The 14,765-nt window shown below is 48.9% G+C and overlaps 1 protein-coding gene across 1 annotated transcript in view; it reads left to right on the forward strand.

The window, feature by feature from the left end:
- Positions 1-278: 278 nt before the first annotated feature.
- Positions 279-14,765, forward strand: part of LOC140929528 (uncharacterized) — a 30,725-nt gene continuing 16,238 nt past the window's right edge. The window contains exons 1-3 of the mRNA XM_073379289.1: positions 279-485; positions 1,809-1,883; positions 1,961-2,035. Coding sequence (XP_073235390.1) covers positions 366-485; positions 1,809-1,883; positions 1,961-2,035 — 270 coding nt within the window. The 5' untranslated portion in view covers positions 279-365. The remainder of the gene's footprint in view (positions 486-1,808; positions 1,884-1,960; positions 2,036-14,765) is intronic.

Raw genomic sequence — 14,765 nt, forward strand, 5'->3', positions numbered from 1 at the left:
TTAAGATTTACTTAGAAACATAAGTGTTAAAATTTGTCAACGACTTGGGATATGAATTACAGAGAACCCTTGCAAAAAAAATTGACATCTTTCTTTACTAAAAAACTATTTCCAAGGAAAATATGATGTTGACGTCGGATTAATTGTCTAAATATTTGAAAACATGTTCCCTATTTGAGCTTGTCATTAGCAAGTTTTAATCTTTCAAAATTTATACATACTAATTACCTCATTAAACCAACCAAACAAATGTGTGTTGCCCGAAGAGGAAAAAACAAAGTTGCTTCGGATACAACTCCTTGAGGGAGCTTGCTTTACAGCGTTCAGTTCGCAAAGTCGCCGTCAAGAACTTTGAAGTGACAAACATGTACAAAAAGCTTTTGGTTTGCCTACTTATCTCTGCCTTACTGCTCCTCGACCAAGTCAAAAGCTCCAATGCAGTCCCTTGGGGAAGAAGAGATTTCGCAGAATGGAATCTTTTAAAGGTGATGACTTTCTTTAGAGCAAAGTTGGATAATTTAAAAAAATTGCATTTTTTTTGTAAACACAGCTTTTTGAAATTTTCACCCCCTTTTGTCAAAATTTCCTAATATCTTGCGCTTCAGAATTCTCATTTAGTGATTATTATGAGATCTTTCTTCAATAAGGCGTCTTGGGCGTACGTGTTCAGTTCGCTCGCTGTCGAAAGTCTGGTTGTGTGCATTTCTATATTACGTTTGACCGTTGAGTAGATGAAATAAATGAAATTCTATACCATAAATTCTTGTTATTTATCCCCGGTGGTATTTACAGCAAAGGCTGTATTTATAGCGCAAAGGCTAGTTAAGTCGAGCAACCAACTGAAACAAATGATACAAATCAACATATCAGGGTTAAGAATCCTGACTGGCTGGAGTCCTTAAACCAAATGACTATTTAGAAATCCAGCGAGCGGTAACTAAACTCGTATTACAAGTCCAGCTGAGCGTTCTAACCACTCAGCCACCCTTCCTCTTGTAAAAGTCTGCAGTAAACATATTTAAATTGAAGCTTAATAAACAGTAAAAATTTTCACGGTGTCTATTGAACGAGCGGTTTCCTGACTTCTGAAGTTCTAAACAATCTTCCAAGGAATGTACATATCGAGATTAAATTGTTGCAAAAATAGATGTAAAGTGCTTTGCTACCTTGTTGTTTCTTGTAAAACAGAGAATTGTCTTAATGTAGCTGTTGTGGTTCAATTTTATCCTTGGTTTAAATTTTATTTTCTATTGTTTTCGGATATGGTTATGTATGATAATGAGTTTGAAACAATAGAAAATAAAATTTAAACCAAGGATAAAATTGAACCACAACATAGCCATTCACTCTACAAGCAGCTGTGACGCATTCTCCCTGATACACTATTAGCCTTATGTCATGTAAATTTGGTCTTTTCCCTGAAGGTTTCTCAAGTTCTCGCTTCAACTATCTATGCTGCCTCTGAATCCCGTTTTTTAGCTCAAACAGAGCATTCAACAAACCACTCCTCGACGGATCAACAACTGCCACAGTTTTTTCGTCCTTGTAGAGCGAAGATATAGCCGGAGGGGGTGCTGATGCATTTTTAACATCTACGCCTATTGGGAAGGAAGCGTTTCTTTTTTTAAAAAAAGTTAGCATAGCCTTAATTTCAGCCATCTCCTTTACTGCTCTTTCTCGAGATGGTGCGACTTAAGGACTTGCATTACTAAAATTCAGGATGGTAAAAAGCACTGCTTTGCTGAGGCGATGGCATACCGTCAAGGTAGTAATGAACATTTTCCCTTTCTATTCCTTATATATTACAGAGAGGAACAACCGGAGGTAATGAAGAGCATACAAAATTGCAGGAGTATGGTCGGGAAGCTTTCTTCGGAGACAAAGTAAACAAAACTTAATCAAAGTGATGGCATGCAATTTAAGGAAAGTTACAATATTTTAGCTTTTAATTCCCTTGCAGAGAGAGCCTGGCGGAGGTCGCACAGAAACATATAAACCACCTCAGTATGTTGGGAGAGAAGTGAATCAAGGAAAAGTAAGTTGTGCAATGAGAAAGCATTCACTGAGGTGAAACTTATGATGAAGGCATGCTCAGATTGTAGACTTCCGCTTACAGACTCTTAGTGTGAGGTTCGAGGTGCACTTTGCGTTAAAGTGTAGTCACTTGAGCTTTCTTCATGCTTTCGACGCTTAAACACCGCAAGAGGTCGCTAAGTACAAATCTAAGTTCTCCCCCCACCCGGGGAGTTGAAAACTCCAAAGGCCTTTTTAATGAGGTATAACCTGTTGCAGTGGCCTAAACTCAAGTCACAAGGATCGGTATTAAACTGTATTACATTCTAGGTTTCAAACAGCTCGTTAAGGCTCTATTAAGAGAGGAGAGGGGGGAGTAGGGGTTGGGGGGGGGGCGTATCAGTCTCTAGTCTGGCTTTTCGTGCATTGCGAAAACGGGTCAGTAGTATGGGAGGCTCCAGAAGGTCCCGACCAATCACAGCGCAGCAAAATTTTTCTCGACCAATCAGAATCAAGCATACAGCCCATGTGACTTCAATGACGTCAAAGCTCCCAAATATGGGCATAAAAATCACGTGACCCCCCGCAAGAGATGGATCCGCATTCTTGGCATAGTTTTGAAGGACCGCGTAGAACCTGGGTACGAATGGGACACTCAAAACAAAGCCCCAGTCCCCTCGCATTCCCCGGAAGTCAATAAAAACACACTCTATTGAGATCAACATCATTGCATGAGTTTTAATGAACGTACCGCGTAAACCCTAAGTTACATCCGGGACGTATGTGAGGTCCTAATGACGTCACGCCCATGGTTTTTACATAAAATACACATTGCGAAGAAAGGGTGTTTGCTTCCTGGCTGAAGGAATCATGAGCAATGGATTAGGCCATGGAATAGAATGGTGGAATCCTATCAAGGACCATGGTTTAGATAAAGGTCGACGTAAATCGAAATGGGTGGCTGAAACGAAAGGAGGGGTGGTTAGAGCCAAGAAGCAAACTGAATCAGAAACACTCGACCATTGGCACGCACAAGGCGGTGTCTTACTGTCCAATGATTGACTGGAAAAAAAACAAAAAAACTTGTTTACAATGTGGGACGTGTGTGACGCCCTCGTGGTGTCACGCCCGGAAACGATTGTACACAAAATAATTCAATTAATATCCAATCTTGGTTGAAATTAAAATGTTGAAAGATCCAAAGCGTTTCTAGGACAAAAATTAACGTTTTAGTTTGAACAGATAAAGTAAGCTGGACCATCCTTGATGATTGACAATACAAAGTTTATGAGGGATAGGCCAGCTTCGGAAAATCATAACATCTTGTAAGATCCAAAAAGAATCTAAAATACATTTGAAAAATAATCATGAACATCCAGCAGGGGTGGCGCCACCATGCAGACCTCCCCCTGCCGGGTGTTCAAAATTCCCATTCCATGCTGTCCATCATGGCACAACCCCGACAAGGTTCATGGAGTTCAGACACGTGCCGTACATAAATCCAGCACCGTTTACACACAAAATATAACTGGCCCGTCAAATTTTGGAGGGACCTCGAGTGTTGGTGAATCACCTGGGCAATGGCTGAAAAAGGAAAGGGAGATAAATGGCTCGCATGACAAAATGAGAATCTGAAAAATAAAATAAAAAAACAGGTTTTTTTAAGGACGGGGTGGGTAGCCCATGCCTTGCAACAACTCACACCAATAACAGGGCACATGTAAGTCACTAGCACGACGAAAGTTCAAATAACAACGACAACAAAGTAATTTAATGGGTCTCGGTAATGGAAGGGCGACCCCCGATCCGGTGTACCACTGCACGATGCTGCCGTGGAAACACCATGCAGCGGAGGTTCCATGAACCTGGTGGGTACTGAGAATGGTAAGCGAATCTACAAAAAGAATAATGGATGATTACTCTTCTGAGCCCATCAATAAATAATCAAGACGGTCTTGTATCCAACATCTGTACCCATAAATGTCAATCGCGATAATCACATCTAAAAATTTAATAATAATAATAGGCTAAACTCATGAAGACTATGGATGATTACAGGATTGCACGAAATGATAAACACTATGAATATGGTATCGTTGTTGCACGGCAAGGATCCACCCCCATTCGTCCATCGTAGAAATCACATCTGAAACGTTTCATGAAGACTAATTACACATCGAACCGTACTATAATGACATCGCAATTGCACGGGTCTAATCCATCCTCCATAGTGTTTTAACGTATAATGAAAGCCTACAAAGAGGTGGAAAGTCGAATCAAGACGGGAATACTGGTACGAAAAAAACCGGCTTGCAAAGGGCGGATCCATTGCGTATGATGACGCAACAAACAATGCGTGGCTGTAAAAAAATTAAACTAAAATTAATCTTCTAAAAAACCCAGGGCAGCCAAATCCGGGTCATTCACAGGACCCTGGCGCCGGAGAAACGAATTAATTCGAAATGTCATGCGTAAGGGCCAATCGTCCCAGTCCCGATGGTTGGGGTCCCCACTCTGCACATAGGCCACAATATCATCTTCAGTGAGGGACCCCTCCCGGTTGCCAGCAATCACATCCTCTAAGGTCAAACCCTCCATCATTCTCTCACAGTGGTTACAGACGCCGCCAGGGGTGGGATGCGCGACCCACTGATAAATGTGACACACCGGCTGATTCTCCACATACTCCCAAGAATCTAATAAAAAAATAAAAATCAACACGAACAGGCTGGGACCCAGAACCGCGCGGCCCAATTGAGTCGAGCTCGTCGAGGGCAAAGGCACAGGTGGATAGGCCACAGCACGTCTCGTAAAAACGCAAACCCCTTGAACACGTCTAGGAATCAAAAAAGGGACATGAGGGAAAAAAAGGGACCCACACACCCGAAAAAAATGAAAGCCATGACACTTACCAGCCATGCGACGTCGATGGACCTCATGATCCAGTTTCCGGGCAACAGGGTGGTCCCACGGCAGTGTCTTGGCCCAATCACGGAGTTCTTCATGCGTGCAGCGACGGAAAAAGGCGCGCAGACATTCGCTTCTTAAAGGCGTGTGCCACAACATCTTCAGGGCGTCAAACAACATGGCGATCGGCATAGAGTACAACACCAACGAGGACAGAGAGCTCACCATCTTGACCAGATTAACTGAACAAACTGGAATGAACCCACACTAAGCGCGCAACGTGATTTAGAGACGCCACGAGCGAATCAGATGAGTGGAGAGCCATCACGTGAGGTGTCTAGAAACGAGAGGAGACTCTAGGGGGACCCCCCCATGGGTACACCTTATCCTCCCTGGACCAGAGGGTCTAGCGCGAGTACGTGATTGGTGGAGACTGGAGGATAAACAAGGGAACACCACGGTGAGAGGTCAATCGCCAAGTTGTTCACTGTGTCAGAATGGACTGCCGAGGATTAGTCGACCCCAGGAACAAACCATTTGGCCGCGTGCTCCCGTTGGAAGTCCAAATTAAGATCATGTTTTGGGTAGAGTGTTTCTACACCATGGACAAACGGAAGAAGGTGGTGCAGGAGTTCAAGGGGCTACCCAAATGTGACTTGACGGGGTTTCCTCAACATCTGGGCGAGGGCCGTTGGTGGAACCAAGTGGTGGTGCGGTTGCACGCCCCCAGAAAAAATGGCTGCCACCATTGCCACCGCCTGATGGATCACCGGCTCTCGGTGAGTAAAAAATGTGTTTTGACTCTTCTTCTTCTCATGACCTTGACGTTGAGCATTTTTATGTCTGGGTTTCAGATTGGCATGATGACGGAGATGGCGCGTCAACCCCCCAACCTCGACCGCTTATTGAACGAGGGCATTGCCTTTGTGATTGACACCTTCAAGCATCAGATCAATTGTCCCCTGGGTCAGCGCCCCGTCATGATAGGGAGAAGGAAACCTTCGTACGATACAGTAGACAAAGTCATGAGGAGACTGGACTTGATTATGAATGTGATGTCAGCGATGAATTTTGTGGTCGTCGATATTCATTAAAAAAAAATAAAACAAATGATGTGGTTTAGAACTGTGTTTTTTTATTGGTGTTTGAATAAACGTTCCAAGGTGGGATAGATCGCTGGGTCTTCTTCCCGCGTGCCTACAATGGCAGTCTTGTCTTGAAGGGTGGGGAGGGCAATGTAGTCCTCGGTCATGCCTTCACAGGGTTGATAGTGTCCTAGGGTGGGATCCCACCATAACCATTCTTCTCGATCCACATCAAAGACATAGAGAGGTTTGCCTAAGAGCTGGGCCATGACCACACTCCAGCCTGTGCCGCCCAAGAGATGCTTGCGACACTCGTCAAAATAGCCCACGGCCAAGACTAAGGATGCCGGCCGGATCACATAATAATTGCGTTGGATATACTGAAGGCTGATGGGATGATGCACTTGTCGACCCAATTGAAACGCAGCCTGGGTCACAGTGGGGGTAGCGGCGTCCAACTTGGACTGCGTCAAAGGCGCGAGAGACTTGGCTCGAGGGTGACAGGGTGGGATGACGACCACACACGCGTGCCCATACAGCTGACATAATCGTTCCACATGCGTGTCCACACCTTTCGCACCGCCCGTGTAAATAGTCAATGGCATCCTCTGTGAAAAGTTAAAAACAGTGTTTAGGGTGAGATAAGGGTGTCCACGCCCATAAAGTATGCGGTTCATCGTCCGCGTACAGCAAAGGGGATTGCCATTCCCGACACGTGACCGTTTGTTCGAAAATACGACGGGCATGGCGACAGTTGGAACAATTATCGGGACTCCAATCCAGGCCTTGTCCTCGAGCGAAGGCCTTGTCTTTGTCGTCCTTACAAGGGTTGCATAAGATCACATCCAATAATCGATCGCATCGTTTTTGCCACAAGATGCGTTGGGCATTGACTTGGTACAGGGTGGGCAAAACATGGGTTTGGCGACGTAACCATCCACTCATTTGACAAACCCGGACATGCGCGCAATGATCGTGCCAGACCCCACTTTCACGGGCTCCATCAGTATGGTCCATGCACCAATTACGCCCCTGATCGTTCGCGGCCATCACATTGGCGGTGGCAATGGGAAGATTAGCCAAATCCGGACACCCCTGTCCTTCCAAGACCACGAGGGGGGTCGACCTCTCTTGGCACAGTCGATACAGACCATTGAGGGTGAACACTCCGACCCGAGGCCGTTGGGGGGTCAGGTACTGTTGACACCAACGGGTGAGATCATCCTGGATCTGCCGATAGGGATGAAACTCGTGGCGGTTGTACGCCGTGGACGGTTCAAACGGCAACCCATGCACGGTCCGGGTCTGACGATCGACCCGCCTCTTGGCCTTCTCGGATAATTGATCGTAGGACACACCATGGGGTAACAGGTATTTGAACAACACATGATGATGCCCTGTCCAGTCACACAAAGCCAGTTCTCGAATAATATACTCGTCTCGGGAAAGGGCAAACCCCTGACTGTACGCCAAAAGACCCACTTGGTTCAACGCCATAGTCGCTTACCGTCAAGAAGAGAGGACCGCGATGACTGAAAACACTCGTCGAACCACCCCGGATTTTATAACAGAAAGCGTGGGCTCTGATTGGTGAACCCTCCGATCACACCACTCTCACGAGATCTCAAGCAGAGTCAGGATTGGTGGACACCAGATCGTATGAGGATCACGAGATGCCGGGACATGGGCTATAAAAGGCAGGCTAGATGTGCACCCCAATCATTCCGCTCAGGCATGGAACGTCAAGCCACTCAACCTGCTGCAGTGCCCTCAGGACGCAAACGACGCCGAGTGAGTAAGAAACCCAAAGGGGACAAAGAAGACATGAAAGCCACCCGTGAACTCGAGATGGCCTTGAACGGTTTGCCCCGAGCTGAAGCGGAGGAAGCCCAAGCGTTAGCCGTAGACAGGAAAGCCACCCAAACCCCCACCAGTGAACTCGTGTGGGCCCTGAACGCCATACCCCGAGCAGACCCACCACCACCCACCCCTTCCCCCATCGTCTCACCCGTCTCCTCCGTGAACGACTTGATGGAGGGCACCCTGAAAGACTATGAGGAAGAGTGTCTAGAGGAAGGAACGTTTCAGACCGATCCTGCCCAGGAAGAACACGACCTCGACCAGATGGAGACCCAGTTGAACGAGCTCTTGTATGAAACGTGCCCCTTTCATCCTCATCGAATCCTCCAATGCGTTAACCCCGGGACCCAATTTGGCCAGTTGAGGTTCAAGTGCCCCCTAGCAGGATGTCCCGTGTATTTGTTTGAAGATAGTCGGGAAATGATGATGGAGAAATTGAAAGAAGACACGCACCCTCAAGTCCGGGCCCGATTGCAACGAGGAGAGCTCAAATGCAAATGTGGGTTGGTCCCTAGGATGAAATTGAGCCGAACCAGCAAGAATTACCAGAAAGTGTTTTTCAGTTGTGGCAGTTTTCTCCCAGGCCGAGACCCCTGTGGCTACTTTCAATGGCTCCATGGCCCGCTGTGGTCCCCCCGAGAGCAAGCGCAACCCACCCTGAGACGATGGGTAAAAGACACACCCCCTGAGGTCCATAACTATGAAAAGGCGTCCGTCAGACCATGGGGCATGCCTGCCGTTCCCCTGCTGAAAAACTCAGAGAGGGACTTGGTGGAGAGGCATTGGCCGTGGGCTAATCAGTTTGGGGAAGCCATCCAAGCCAAGGAGAGGGAGCGGGAGAGGACGCGCCATTTGCATAAGAACTTTGGTAGCTCGTGTTTGTTTTGAAAAAAATCATGTAGGTGTGTGAAAAAAACTATTAAAGACCGTGATTGGCTACGAGTGTGTGTCAGTGTCTTGATGTCGTGGCCACGCGCTTACGAAGATCCCCAGCAACCCGGGGCTTTGGGCGGGGTCCGACCCTTTGCCCAAGCCCATAAATTGAAAACCCCACAAGCCCAACAGATTCTCCAATCGGTGTTGAGTTATACCCTCCACAAACCCCGACGGACGCGGTTTCCCACCGCACCCACGTTGGTCTTTGACCGAGACGAACAATGGCAAATGGATTTGGTCGACATGCAAAAACTCCGTCGATGGAATCAGGGGAACAACTATTTGTTGACGGTGATCGACGTCCTGTCCAAGTACGCCTGGGCCGTCCCCATCAAATCCAAAAGCAGCACGGAGATGCTCCGAGGGTTGGACAAGATTCGTCGACAAGCCTCGCCGCGACGACCGCTCCGCGTGCAGACGGATCAAGGCAAAGAATTTTTGAATAAAAAAGTGCAAGCCTGGTTCAAGCAACAGGGGTGGCATCATTTTTACACGTTTGGGGATAGCAAAGCCTCCGTGGTGGAACGATGGCATCGCACGTTGAAACAACGCATGTACCGGTATTTCACCGCTCACAATACGTTACGGTACGTGGACGTCTTACAGCCCTTGATTCATACCTACAATCATACCCAGCATCGCAGTATTGGACTGGCCCCGCATCAAGTCACCCCTAAAACAGTCCCGGAGGTGTGGGACCGACTCTACGGCACGCGTTTGGAGCAAACGACCCCACCGCCTAAATGTCGCGTCGGGGATCGGGTGCGTCTCAACAAGAAACATCGTCCTTTCAAAAAAGGGTATTTGCCCGGGTGGACGGAAGAAGTGTTTGTGGTCACGCACGTCCGTCGTCATCCGATCGTCACCTATCGACTCAGTGAATGGGACGGCACGCCTATAAAAGGCACGTTTTACGAACCCGATGTTCAAAAAGTACAAGTGTCGGACGACTCGTTATTTCGGGTCGAAAAAGTCTTGAAACGCCAAGGACGCCGGGTATTGGTCCGGTGGAAAGGGTGGCCGGCCAAGTACGATAGTTGGATTCCCGCGCAGCATGGTCCGCGTCAAAATCACCCCTCGAAAAAGAAAAAAGCGGGTGCGGTTTCTCGATGAGGTGCAAGCGGATTCCAGTCGACCGCGCGCCAGTTACACGCCCTCGCCCACCAGTGACGCCGACGTACTGAAATTCATTCAGAAGAAAGCGGCCGAACAACGGCGAACCCAACCGTGGTGGGAAAAATTGGCCAGTCCGACCAAGCAGCAATGGGCGTACGCCAATGCCTACCATCGAGCCGAAGCGTATGCCAAGAAACGAGGCGCCTTGCGGTCCCCCACCCAGAAAAAACAACAACGCCGACGTGCGGGACGTCATCCCCCGATGCGCAAGAAGAAACCCCCCAAACCCAAGACGTGCATGACCCTGATGGAATTGGCCCGGGCCTTTCCCAACATTGCCCAGCAAGTATGTTTTCATCCCAAACAATCGACCTTCAATTCCGTGGTAGGACGCGTCCCTCGCAGCAAACAGAAAGTGGCCCAATGGCTATAAAAGGGGACCCTGACCCATGGGAAGGAGACCACTCTTCAGGATGAACGAGATTAAACGCCTGACGCTGGTCAGCGATCCCACCAACGAGTTTCCCAACAATGCCAACAACAGCTTCAAGGTGCGATTGCCCGAACGGTTGGTGTTACCGGGCGCGGGGTGGCATGCCTCTTTGATGTCCCTGACGGTCCCGGATCAAGGGCAGAGTAATGCCATCATCGCCGCGGATCCTCATACCAAAGTGGTTCGATACAAGTACCCACAAATCATCCGTAAATGGACCGACACCGGCAACCCATCGACTTCCGGGTATCTACGGGTAGAGGCCCCTTTACTCCAGAGCCAAATCGAATTGGAAGATATCATGAACCAGAATCAAATCGTAGCCACCGGGACGGATTTTTGGAAACGCGTGAGTCAAGAAGTGCATAACAATATCCAGAAAAGACTCGTGGAACAACAAAATAATGTGATGAGGGTTGATCGCGATTCCAAACCAATTGTGAGCATCAAAAAACACGCGATGCCCCGACTGACGTGGAAAGAAGATGCCCTGGTGATTCATGGAGTGCCCCAAAAAGATTTGACGGATCAACGCCAAGCCAACGTGGTGGAATTTTACATCAACTTGGACATTGCCCTGAAGTTTGGCTTGTTGACCAGAAAGACAGGCAAAACAGCCAATGTCACAGGGTCCTTTGACTTGGGGCCCAATTTGCAATTCACGGCACCGACAGACACCTATAATGAGACCACTAGTCCAGTGGGCAGTCAGAATCGGAAGTTTTACAATTGGGAAGGTGAGCAGTACATGGGGGTGAGGGCGACCAGCCGAGCTTTTACGATCATGACCATGGATCAAGTGGTATGGATGAGATTGTACATGGGCTTTGAATGGCAGATCAACAACCTAAATGCTTCCTTTGAAAAGATTGTGGGGACCCGTAAACGCACCGTCATGGTCTATTCGGATCTGGTGGAATCCACGGTGGTGGGCAGTGGCAAGTTTCCCCTGTTGCGGGAAGTGCAGTTGCTGAGAACCGGCGATGGGGAAAGCACCGCGGAACCCCTGCACCATCAATGGATCAAAGTGCGAGGACAACAATTGGATATTTTAGAAGTGGAGATTGCCAGCACGAGTGGCCCCCTGGCCATCTTACCCCCAGGCAAAACCTTGGTGACCATCGGTCTCAAACAGCTATAAAAAGCCACTCGCGCCACGCGAGGATCCAAACAGTTCCTTCGACGTGACACCGATCAAAATGCGTGGAGGCAGTTTAACGCGGTACCACACGCCCGTGGTCACCTCGCAAGAGGGGAAAGGGTTAGCCGAAGACTTGATCAAATTGGCGGGGCCTATGGTCCTACAGCAAGCGCAAGCGGGATTACAAGATATTCAACGAGGCAAGAGTGCTGCGGCCACATGGGCGGATCAACGTGGGCAACTCGTCCGCGGCTTGAAACGGAAAACCCCCGCCATGGTCTGGGCGGCCGGCAAACACCAAGCCAAAAAACCCTATAAAAGAGTGACGCAACGTATAAAGGACATTTTTGGACGTTAAACATGGTACGCGTGGGTGGTTTTCTCAAAACGCAAAATCGTATTCGACGGCAACGGGCCCGTGGACGGTTCATCTCGCCGTACCAAGTCGGGGGCACGATCTTTGGCAAGTCGATGACGGCGCGCTATCCCTGGATGCATACCTCCTCTCGCCTGACAGACCCCCTCGCCATGGAGAAGAGGATGGTTCGACAAGTGCGCCGGATGAAAGGGGGGGATCTCAGAAAAGTGTTATGGGCCAACCAAGCCAAAGCCAGGAGGCAACGAATGAAAGGGGGCAACGTCTTTCGCAAGTTAAAAAAACGCATCCAAATCGATTTTCCTCATCGCCCCTTTCCCGCCGCGCATCCCATACATGATTGGTACAGACTGCGAAAAGGTATAAAAAGAGGACGCCGTTAAACCCCAGGGACAGACCGCATCATGTCGCTCCAACTGTTTGACGTGCCCGATGTGGATTATCGGTACGAAGCCTCCCGGGAGGTGGAGTTTCAACCTGCCTTGACGGGGATCCAGCCCATCACGTTCTCCATCCCGGGCTCTGACGATTATTACGACACCAATTCTGTCCGATTCAAAGTCAAAGTCCGTCTGACCAATCCAGCCGCGGGGTATACCGGGTTGAATTCAGGGCTGCTCATCTCGGATGGCAACGAATCGAGACATGTGTATTGCGTCAACAATTTTGGACACACCATCTTTCGAGATATCACCTTGAGCATGAATGGAGTCCTCATGACGGAACAGAGCAACACCTACCATTACAGAGCCTACCTAGAAACCCTCGTGAACTACAACCGAGAAGAAGGGGCCACCAAGTTAGCCCCCCAAGGATGGGTCAATCAGCTGAATGTGGTGAATGTCATGGGAGCCACCGCCGCCAATTCCGATGTGCCTACCGATGCCAACTGGAAAGGGAATGCCGAATTGAGAACCTTGACCAGCAAGTTACTGACTGAGCATTGGCACACCTTCCTCATCCGCCCCCATTTGCCACCCCTCAAGACAGGCAAATTATTGGTCCCCAATATCCAGATGGACTTGGAACTCTTCCTCAACCCCAACACCGTCTACTTGATAGGTACCCCCAACAAAGGCACCTTGGTGGCCAAGAAATTTCCAGCCATTCACCCAGAAGACATCAAAGTCACCTTGTTGATGAGAAAAGTGACCTTGAATGCCAGTGTCTATGTGAGACTGCAGAAAGAAAGACAGCTGGGCAAACAAATTGCCCGCTACCCCGTGGTGCGGAGCGAAATCCGGACCTTTTCCTTTGATGGACGCACCACCCAGTGGGAACAAGACAATGTGTTTGTGGGTCGATTTCCTGACCGAGTGATGGTCGGGTTATTGCATTCGGATGCCTTCAATGGAAACCTACAACGCTACCCCTTTGCCTTTGAAAAGTTTGGGGTCACCCAGATACGTCAGACCTTGAATGGAGAAGAATACCCTTACAGAACCCTGCAATTGACAGGAGACCAAGCCTATGAAGATCTGCTGGGGTACGATCGATTTCTACAAGCCATGGGTGTCTACAATGAAGACAAGATTCCCATGCTACTGCCTGGAGATTGGGGCCAAGGCAAGAACTGCACGTTGTTCCTGTTCAACAATGTGCCTAGTGGCAAAGCCGATGATCCTCAGTATCGCAACCCCCGTCAATCGGGCAATACGCGACTGATCATTGATTTTGCGGCTGCGGTGGGTCACAACATCACCGTGTTGGTCTGGAGCGAGTATGAAAACATGTACGAGATCAATCACATGGGAGGTATAAAATACAACATCAACGGCTGAAGTAGACTCAGAAGACAAAAGACACCGGGCATGGAGTTTGTGGCGCTCAGTGATAGAGTGTTGCGCACGTTGGCCCTTGAAGATCCTACGTTGCGACGCGTGTTTCACGGCGTGTACCCCGCCGACCAGTTACCCCGTTCACCCCCCAAGAGTATCCGTCAAGCCTACATTGTCAACACGGATCCAGCGGGAGAACCGGGACAACATTGGTTGGGGTTGTGGACGGAACAGAACAAGTGCGAAATCTTTGACAGTTATGGGTTGCCCCTGCACGTGTACACCCACCCCGACCTGCACCAATGGTGGAGTCAATGGAAGCACCTGATTCGCAGTGACCAGACGTTGCAAGCCCTGGATAGTCAGACCTGTGGCCATTATGCGTTATTTTTCCTGAAAGCCCGTGCCCAAGGCCAGTCCTATCAAGACTTTTTGGGGCAATGGAGTTGCGACAATTTAGTGTTGAATGACCAGAAAGTGGCTGATCGCTTGAAACGGGTGATTAAACAAGAAGTCCAAGATGAAGTCGATGCCCGCCCAGAGGAGGGAGAGCAAAAGAATGTGAGCCGCCAGGCCTTTATGCTTTGTAATCCTTGTGAGTGTTAAGAAATAAAAAAAACACCATAAAACGAGATGTGTGGTGAACGAGTGGTCATTTCATCATGATTACGCGAGGGGATGTCCAACGGGTGACGGACGCCTTCGTCATAGAAGAAACCTTGTATTGGTGGTCTCACCCCATTGAACGGGTGAACACTGTCCAAGGGGTAGATGCGTGGGATGGGTATCATTGGCTCATAGCCCGCACGCTGGCTCAAGACCAAGATTGGGTCGCGCTCAAACAGTACATGGACACCCTGAAAGAAACGCATTTAAGAGAGACGATGGAACACTTGATTCAAAACGAATCGCCACGCCTCTACCGCGAGTATTGGACAGTATGCCCAGCCACAGACGACGACGACGACGACAGCGCGCTTCCTCCCGACGACCCCGCTTTCGTCAAAACGGACGAGGGATCATGAGCGTGTTGGCCAAAGCGTATAAAATCGGCGACAAA

Source organism: Porites lutea, chromosome 3 (assembly GCF_958299795.1).
Source record: "Porites lutea chromosome 3, jaPorLute2.1, whole genome shotgun sequence".
NCBI classification, from domain to species: Eukaryota; Metazoa; Cnidaria; class Anthozoa; order Scleractinia; family Poritidae; genus Porites; species Porites lutea.